This window comes from Corvus hawaiiensis, chromosome 8, assembly GCF_020740725.1.
Source record: "Corvus hawaiiensis isolate bCorHaw1 chromosome 8, bCorHaw1.pri.cur, whole genome shotgun sequence".
Taxonomy (NCBI): domain Eukaryota; kingdom Metazoa; phylum Chordata; class Aves; order Passeriformes; family Corvidae; genus Corvus; species Corvus hawaiiensis.
Window position 1 is genome coordinate 12,163,089 of NC_063220.1, and position 9,749 is coordinate 12,172,837.

General features: G+C 40.7%; 2 protein-coding genes across 4 annotated transcripts in view; one reads left to right on the forward strand and one right to left on the reverse strand.

The window, feature by feature from the left end:
- Positions 1-3,273, forward strand: part of CFAP43 (cilia and flagella associated protein 43) — a 44,546-nt gene extending 41,273 nt beyond the window's left edge. For all 3 annotated transcript variants that reach the window (XM_048310842.1, XM_048310844.1, XM_048310843.1), the window contains 3 exons: positions 1,045-1,125; positions 2,166-2,319; positions 2,971-3,273. In XM_048310842.1, coding sequence (XP_048166799.1) covers positions 1,045-1,125; positions 2,166-2,319; positions 2,971-3,128 — 393 coding nt within the window. In that variant the 3' untranslated portion in view covers positions 3,129-3,273. The remainder of the gene's footprint in view (positions 1-1,044; positions 1,126-2,165; positions 2,320-2,970) is intronic.
- A 1,310-nt stretch (positions 3,274-4,583) lies between these two features.
- SFR1 (SWI5 dependent homologous recombination repair protein 1) lies at positions 4,584-9,207 on the reverse strand. Its single transcript, XM_048310846.1, has 4 exons — positions 8,813-9,207; positions 7,273-7,388; positions 5,740-6,126; positions 4,584-5,598 (listed from the first exon to the last, which is right to left on the reverse strand). The coding sequence occupies exons 2-4, from the start codon at positions 7,366-7,368 to the stop codon at positions 5,407-5,409; spliced, it is 675 nt and encodes a 224-aa protein (XP_048166803.1). The 5' UTR covers positions 7,369-7,388; positions 8,813-9,207; the 3' UTR covers positions 4,584-5,406.
- Positions 9,208-9,749: the final 542 nt, after the last annotated feature.

Below are 9,749 nucleotides of genomic sequence, written 5' to 3' on the forward strand. Positions count from 1 at the left end.
CTAACTCCAGTCAACAGAACAGCTTTCCAAAGAGGTGATGTGACAATACATCGAAAAATTCTTGTGGCAAATTTATCACCAGTGTTGCCATTAGCTCAGACTTCATTAACTGATGAGCAGAACTCTCACCCTTCAGAGAGAATTAAACTGCCCATAGCAAAGGCATTTTCCAGTTTAATCAGAATTTGAGTGCCCTGAGGGGCTTGACTTATGTCACTTTTTGAGTAGAAATATGGGGTTAGTGGGAAAGACAAGGCAACAAATACCCCAACAATAGGAACGGAAAAAAGGATGGCTTAGATAAATGTGTGTGGGCAAGGACCTGAGAATATCTGGAATGAGGGCTGTTAATGAAGCAGTGAGTGAAAGAAGCTTAATTCTGTAGACAATGAGCCTTCTGGGTCTTTCCTGCTTCTCCTCTTCTAACTAGAACAGTCCACAGAATTCTACCTGTCACTTTGGTGGGACAGTACTCTGGAAGGATGAATCTACATCTACAGAAACTTTTCTACTGCCCGTTACAGATCCATAAAAAATTATGGGGTTTACCATTTGTCATTTGATAAAGAGGTATTTTAGTAGCAGTGTGCTCAATGAAAAAACCAATAATTTCTCTGAAATCTCAATCACTATGCAGCTAGAACAGTAAAAAAAGTAAGAACGACTAGGAAGCCATTAGACAGAAAATAATTTTCCTCTCTAGCCTAAAGACAGACTGTCTTAGGCCTCCAGCTGTGTTATCTTAGACTACGTTATAAACAAAAGTATAGCTTGGGGCTTTTGACAATCTCAGTGTAATTGTTTGGCCCTTGTTTCCATCATAATTATATAATAGATAACATCCTTTTTAACAGCTGCACAGCCCAGTACTCATATAGCATCCAAGAGTATCCTTACAATGTCCATTTATGATCACTAGTAAGCTTTACCACTGCGGAATTTTAGTTCTTTGAGTTTCACATAGTATGATTTTCTTTACAGAAGGGTAGAATGGTTGAGAATTAACAGGCATAAGATAATTTCTTTCTGGTTTTACTTCTTCAGTTCCTAACTGTGCAGAACTACGACACCCACATCGCTCAGCACTTAGCCGGGATGGAGCAGAGTCTTGGTGTCATGGATAAGGTAAATCCTAAGTGAACCACCACATCTGAAAGTTTAAATGCAGCTCCTTGCCTTCATTAGCAAGAGGTGTTGGAAAGAATAAGGGCAATTGATATAGACATGCTAACTCAAGGACTGAGTACAGCCATAATAGCACACACACACACACACATATATATATATTTTTATATATATCTCATGTATTTGTACATCTGGCTTTCAATAGTTTCCTCAACTTGAGCTGTGCTGTTTACAGCAGCAGTTCTCTAGTGTTTGGAAGCAGTCATCATAGATGGATTGCTGCAGAGATCAAGCCTAGGGAGAGAAATCTACTTGCTCTGTTACTGGAATTAAATACTTTCCTATCCTGAACATCTGAATGCAGACCTGCTAATCACTTCTTACACAGCACCGCATATAAAAGTCACTCTTCCATTTCTAATGAAGCATTCTTTCAGTCTGCACTGTTTAATGTTTCTCTCCAAGAGCACCAGCGTGTTCGAAGTATCCCTGGCCCCTGTATTCAAAATAACAGAGACGTAACAATCTGATTTGCTGGCTATCTCATCTATTTCTTCATTCAGATTATGACTGTCCTTGCTTTTAAGTGATTCCTCTGGATTTTCTCCAAGTTGTGCTAGTTGGCATCAGCCTCCTCTTCCTCTTCAAGCTTTAGTATTTATCTTGTCCCTTTACAGCCCATCCATCAGCAGCAGCAGCTCCCAGCAGCCAAGAGCATGTCCTTAACTCACTGATTCAATTTCCTTCCTTTTCTCCTTTTGCCTTTCAAGTTTTATCTTTAATATATCTCTCTTCCTGACCCATACCTCTTTATTCCTTGGCTGCTCCTTAAATTAGAACTCCATAATCATATTGGGATACAGTGTGTGAAAGACACTATGCAAAGTAAAGCTTAGAATGTGCTACTAGTCAAATCAACATACATGTAAGTTTATCAAGCTACAACACAGTGCTTAAGATTATAGCTTTTCATCATAAGTTTGTCTGAACAGTTTTTCTATGACCTCATATACTTTCTTTATTAATTTCAAAATGAACAGTTGCACAAGAAGAATGTGAAGAACCATCAGAAAAAAGTTAGAGAGCTGAAGAAGGGCATCCGTCTAAAAGAGCAAGCAAACTACGAGCTCAGCCTGCAGCTGAAGGAAATGCTTATCTCTGTGTCAGAAAGGATGCACATCATTGAGGCAGCTGGTGAGTCCAGGGATGCACTTCAAGGCACAAGCAAAGAACGTTCAGAAAATAACTCCAAGGCTGGACAGTGCTGTTCTCCCCCACCAGCTGAGGGGCAAGGAATGTCTGTCTGTTACTGTGTGTGCACAATGAGCAGAGTCCCTCCTGCCAAAGCCTAACATGGTTACTGAAGAGTTACCTGGAGCCTGTGGCTCTTGTAACCAAAGCTAATTGACTGAATTCCTGAAACTATTCAAGTCAAAATATTACAGTCATTAATAACTTCATTAGGCAACATGCTTTCATTTTTTCTGAGAGCTGTTCAATGGGCTCCTTTCCACCCTTCCAAGAGAACACAGGAAGTAATGTGGAGCAAAAAACGGTATTCACTATTAGGAAAACTATAGAGATCTTTCCACTAGTGGAAAACAGTTACAGATTTTCAAAACAGTGGGCACTTGCTAGAAACTAAAGAAAGCACGCCCAGTACCTTTTTGAAAGATTTTGCTTTATTCAGTACTATAAAGGCTCTTAAGCCCAACTGTGAGCCTTTTTTAAAATGCTTGCCTATTTTACACAGAACTTGGAATAACCCCAGGACAAGTCCCATGTAAATATAGACTACACCTGCCCTATGAGCACAGGCTAACACTACTACTTTATTTTATGCAGACACACGGGATATTTCTGAAAAGATCACAAAGCAGCGTTACCAAGAGATTTTGAAGCAGAAATATCTACGGAACTTTATAAGGGAACAGGAAAAACAGCTTACAATTCTCCAGTCAGAAGCTGAAAGTCTGAAACCAAGAATACTCCCTATTGTTTAAAAATCAGAGTCTAGGTAGATGAATAATATCATGGTCTTATCTAAGGAAAAGAGTTTTGACAGCTGATTCTTCTCCCTGAACTTTTCTTCCCACAAATTATTTCTTCTGTAATTCCTTTAAATATAACTTCCATTTGAAAGATGCAGGTTTGTCTGGTTTGTATTTTTTACCCCCATTATAGTTCAGTTGATGAGATTTATTTCTACTGGTTTTGTTATATAAGCCATGTAGCTCATTACAGAAAACAAAGGATACAAGAAAATGTCGACTGATAGAAGAACAGGTATATTTGTATGTCCATTGTTTGCAATATGCAGTTGTAGGACCTTTTAAAGGTAAAGAAATCTCTGAATTGGCATCTGCTAAAATTAATGTCTGTGGATTTAACATAATTTACCCTTGTGATGGCACAGGTGCAGGTTTCTGAGCAGAGGTAGGGATGTTTCGTCCTGACCATGTGTGTGACCTGGCCCCCTCCCAAAAGCAGCTGTGTCTTATCATGATATAATTACCCACAGCCAGCAGGAGCTGTGGCTGCTGCCACGGGCAGGAGCACAGGAAAAACAGGTTTGGAAGCATCTGGCCTCCTGAAATAGCTGCTAGCATCTCCCACCCCTTTACATTTGAGATGCAGTATATTCTCCTGCCAGATACCTCCACGACAGCTAAGAAAAATAAAGAACCTGTGATAAAATTAACTACTGCTGGAGCCCAATCTACCTGCTCAGGCATTTTCCCTGCATTTTATTTCCCTGCTTCATGGTGTGTGTCACTTCTCCTTTCATAAATTCACATGACATCTAAACCCATTTCATTGTGAAAGCATCAATAGCTTTGATAGCTTAAAATTCTACATTTTAAAGAAAAATCTATTTCTGTTGTGATCCTGTACATCTCCTTTTTTGCTTTACCATCTGTAAGGATTTTAATTACATCTCACTTACTGAAACACTTTTTGTCTTCCTGCTGAAACTGCCGTAGAAGCACCTGAGTTCCAAATGTGCCAAGGATCTCAGGGAAGAGAGCTGGCCCCTTCACCAGGCACCATCATCAGGCAGAGAAATAGTGCTTTAATACTCAAAATACGATTAGCAATAAAGGGTGTTCTGCATTAATTCTCTGTGGACAGCAACAATCAGTATTCTTAAGAGCAAGCTATAGGTACAGGCCTAAGTCTAATGAGCCCTATCACTGTTAAGAGGGTGAGTATGATCTTTGGTTTTCTTTCTCTTGAGCTGTCTAAGAAATTACTCCCTTATTAAGGAAACAGGATATAGCACCTGTTTCTCTTTCTCTGTAAACGAAAGAGGTAAGGTATAACCAATAAGAAAACAAGATTCCTAGCAGGGAGAGTTGTAAAGTAAAGATTTGTGTATTGTTACACTTGAGAAGCAGTGATTTTGGGAAAATAAAAACCAGAAGTCATCATGATGAGAAAATAAACAATTTCAAGTTAAAAAAATAACTTTTAAAAAAGGCATTTATTGGAGCAGAAATGAAATTATAAAGATTTATTCAGCTTTAAGATGCTGTGTTTGAAGCAATCCCATTTAATAAGGCCTTGTTTTTCTTATTTATTTGAAGAGAGAAAACACCTCGGTATAGTATGAGAGTAGAAAGTTGGTTTCAATTTTCTTGCCTCCCTTTGTATTACCTCAGGCTGTGGCAGAATGTTTATGAGACGGCAGCCCTGAAGAGACTGTCTGGACAAGTACCTGAAAGCAACTGCATTATGGCACATTTCCTTCAGTAAAAGTTACAGCTAGTGAGAACATCTTATCTCAGCTTTGGTGTATTAACATCATGAAAATTAGTTACCTTTACTTAACTCACAAAATGCTGTCATTAGCCTTCATTGGCTGACTGGCACCAGGAAGACATTCGTAAAATGGAGGTATCTACAAACTGAACTCTTCCCCATCTGAACATGAACAGAATTGACATCAATACAAGTAACCATGCAGAGACTAATCAAAAAATGGACTGCTTTCTACCTGTTAAAGTATGACTTAATTTTATTTTTCTTAAATAAAAATTCACTGACCAAGTCATTAAGCCAGGTTCTCCAAAACATCACCAGTTTGATTTTTTTCCATTAAGTAATGCCTTTTACAGTGCCTACTGTATGTATGTACAAAGCTTTACAAGTATCTCTGGAGAAAACCTCCTAACCCCAAAGCATAAAGTCCACTGTCTGACCAGCACTTCTGACATGATCAGAATTTATTCAGTCTTTCCTGCTTTTGTGTCTGCGTAAAGAAAACTCTGCAGCTGCAGATTATGCATCTACAAAATCTTCTTCTGTTCTGCTGTAGTGCAGTAACTGGTCTTCTAACCCAAAAGTATCAATGAGCTGAGTGAGACTCACTTTCTTGCCATCTGCAGAAAAGGCCGACTGCAGTTCATACAGCATCATCTGGGTGCTACTTCTCCACTTCGTTATCAAAGCCTGCAGCTCAGACAGGTTGTTCTGAAATTGGGACAAACAAAAAAAGAGTCATCATTTGCTGATATAAGGGGGTTTTGATACCCTGCAGGTATTGTTATACAATGCCTTAAACTGAGACAATACACAAATACCACACTAAAAACACAGTAAGTATTGCCTCACCTTGGATCGATACATCTTCACCAGTTTCAGCCTACGAAGTAGCTCTTCCTTCTCCTGCACTTGTTTCACCAGCTTTACTTTTTCTTCCAGGGACTGTTGCTGACCAAGATCAACCTGTAGCACACCCAAATTCTCTGCTGATCCACACGGATCACTCTCCTGTAAGGGACTTTTGAAACATGTATGTCCAGTGCTATTTCCTTCCAGATTTTCAGAACCATCCCGTAATGTGGAACAGTCTGTACTTGTCTCTGGCAAGCACCCTGTGTCAGCACCAGCAGAGTCTTTTTCTTCGGTGTCTATTTTGAGCCTCTTTGCCACTGTAAAATTGGCATTAAATGAACGTCTTGTTTTCCTTAATCGTTCCCTCAGAGCTGCACTCATTTGCTAAAAAATAAAATAGATAAACCCAAAAAACCCAGGTGGTCAGAATAATCTCAAATTTTTATCAAATCTCAAAAAACTGTTTACCCATCATTATTATTTACATAGAATAAGTAATATATTTAAGTATCATTGTAAAGCCAGACTTCCTAATTCTCTTTATTGCCTTCAAAAGCTTGAACAAAGTTAACTTCCTCCTTTCACACGTATTTGCACACATAGCTGCAAGATATGGAAAGATGTAGCTCCACATTTTCTTGGAAAAAATCCCGTATTCTATTGAAGCAAACTTACTCATCTAGTCTTTGTGTAAAAGAAATATGGCATATTTCATCTTGGCTAATTTTATTCGATCAAGTTCAATTTCCCCTCTAGTTTAATGGAGGTGAGGGTTATTTTTCCTGCTGTTCCACCCTATCACATATATACATCTGTATTAGAACTAGTACACAAATCTGTATTCTAGAGCATATTAAAAATATCTGTATAGTTTTGACTTGTTCATGCTTTGAGATACTTCACAAGCATCTAAAAAGATTTTTTCTTCAAAATAACTATTTCTTTATAATCTATGCCTAACATTTTTATTTATAGAAATGCACTAAAATATGGGAGTGAGGGATTAGTTATAGAATACTTTCAAGCCAAGCCTGTCCTGCATTGGTCTGGATACTGTAACAGTATCACCAATTCAAATACCAGGATAAGACCAAAGCAGAGCTCAGCACTATGGAGAATATACAAACTGAAAGCATTGTACTTTGTTCCACTGCAGGCAGAAGTCACAGAAAGTCATCCTGCATGCATAGCAACCCAGAAAACTAGGATTTGAGAAAACTGAAGGTGACAGGTTGAAACAAACAAGCAAGAAGTCCACCCCACACCCTATATAGTATTTGAATTTCTTAATATGGCATTTGGATTATGTTGCTCCATCACTTTGTATTCACAGCCAACATCTGCATTTTCAGAGCAAAGTATACCAGGCACATTGCTTACCTGCACAGCCTTGTACCTACAGGTATAAGGTACCTGGCTTTGGACTTCCAGCAAACAATATCTCAGTGACTTCTGACTCCCTTATGATTTCACAAGCATTTTTGTTACTGTGAAGAATCACACTATTGGAAAAGCATTAGGTTTTCATACCTGTTTCCCTGAACTAGTCCCCTGTGGAGGTGCTGCCCCAGAATCCTTGGGAGTATTGCAGAAAGATGGCAATTTATCCAGCACTGACTCTTCCATCTCGAGATGAACAGCAGTCTCTGTTAAATGACAGAATGAATTATGGTGTCATTTTCACCTGATTATAATGAGCCATGTGGCTGCAGAAATGAGTAAAAAGCTCTAATATTAAATTCTGAGGCTTATTTTCTAATTGGCATGTTCAAAAAAGACATCTGCATAAGTTACACAACTGTTTCATGAGCTAAGTAGCATCTTGCTTTGTGAACAGCTTTTCTTTAAGAGGATGCATGACACTACTAACTGCTATGAAGTATTTTACCATCAATTTTATATATTATTTTTCCCCTCGCTCCTAAAGCTCTGTGGAGCCAGGAAGATTTTTGTTGTCCACATGTATAAACAATTAATCTTTTTTACAGAACAGAATAATTGGGTATCCAGGTCCGTGAAAATAATCCAGTCTCATTTGATCCTTCCGGGGATGCTGCTTAAAAAAGTAATTACTCACACAGGTAGAAGTTTTGATTAACAGGAAGCATCCCCAGCTCACTCAGAAAGGCACCTTAATTAAAATGGTTAAGTCACACCTCCCAGCACGAACCAACTTCAAATCCATTTGGCAATGTTTAACTTCATTTAGTAATTGTGAGCCACCTGCTAATGACCAGAATGCAGCTGGAAAATCGACAGCTACACCTCTGCTCACTTGCAAATTGCAATTAGGAGTTTTGAAACAGAAGCCTCTCAAGAAAAAAATCCTGTGAACCAAAACTAGGCAACACAGGAGTGGCACAAGGGGCTTCCTCTTCAGAGATTAAAAATGCCAAAGCTTTATTATAACAAAGCCTTAATAGCCCAGCAACCCTGGTCTTCCTGGCTTGATACCAAAGGATAGAGGTACTCATTTATCTTAGAAGTCAACATTCCTCCCCAGCTGTTCAAAACTGAACATACAGTACTCTACTAAAACACCCCAGACCTTAGCAAAGAGTCTAGTTAATTGGGTATTTTAGCAATCTATCAATTAAACAGGAAGCCCACAGCATCCATTAAATATCATGGAAGTTTAATACTATTATTTCTTGGTATAAGCAAGAGTCTAGAAAAAGCTACATCATGCTGATGTATACTGCATGTCACAAATATGTAATAAGTCTTTCCAAGCAGCAAAATCATTTCAAGGCTAAGAGATAGCTTTAAAAATAGATAGCTTTAAAAAAACCGCAAACAATCCTATGATTCACTACCTTTACTTTCTAATGCAGATTCGTTTACAAATGACCATAACAAATACTCTTTGCACTAGTGTGCTAATGCTGTTACTTGGCAGCACATACACACAGATCTTCTGCACTCTTAAAATCCTTTCCCTGTATCTTAGGCCAAGAATCCTTGACATTTTCAAGCAGTGATGCTGTTTAACACACAAGTAATTCTGTCCAGTAAGTAAAGAAAACCTGAGTTAGAAGGGGAAAAGACAATTTTGCTTTTCAGTACTTACTTGACTTTGGCACTTTGGGTACGCCTGTGACTACGTCCTCAGTTTTCCTGCTTATAGCTACGTTATATAACGGCACTCATTCCTTTTACTTTCTCAACAACAAAAGATTCTATAAACACTCAATACAGCTTTTGCCTTGCTAGTTTTCCACTCGCAGAAAAGCAGGACGAAGGCTGGGCAGCCCACAAGCAGGGCCACAGACCCGTGAAGCTCGTTCTGAGGTGTCGCACCCCAAAAACGCAGCCACAGCACCGACCCGCAGGGCTGAGGAGAGCGGGGAGGCCCCTCGGGGAGCACAAACCCCCCAGAACCCGGGTGAAGGAGGAAGGAGCCGGGCAGAGCCCCCCTCGCTCCCCTCACACGGTTCAACCTCCCGCTGCCGGGGCAGGGGCGGGGCGGGGCGGCCCCGCGCCTGCGCGCCGCGCGCGCCCGGGTGGTGCGAGCTGTTCGCGCCTGCGCGCAGTGGGAGGCGCTGTGGGGCTGAGGGTGCGTCGGGAGGGGGTGGGAGCTCCCGCTCCCGCTCCCGCTCCCGATCCCGCTCCCGCTCCCGGTCCCGCTCCTGATCCCGATCCCGGTCCCGATCCCGATGTCGCGGGTGGAAAACGCGGGGCATCCCCGAGGACCTCGTAGACTTTCCTGTTGCATCTGGGCATGCCAGGAGGTGCTGTGTCCCTTAGGCCAGTGTGGGCCCGCCACTACGTGGCTGGGGTCAGGGCTAAGGCTAGGTGCCACCTCAGAGAATCACAGAATCGGTTAGGTTGGAAAAGACCGTTAAGGTCATCGAATCCAACCTATGACCCAACACCACCATGCCAGCTAGACCATAGCACCAAGTGCCACGTTCAGTCTTAAACACTTCCAGGGGTGGTGCCTCCACCACCTCACTGGGCTGCCTGTTCCAATTCCAGACACCGTTTCTGTGAAGAAATTTTTTCTA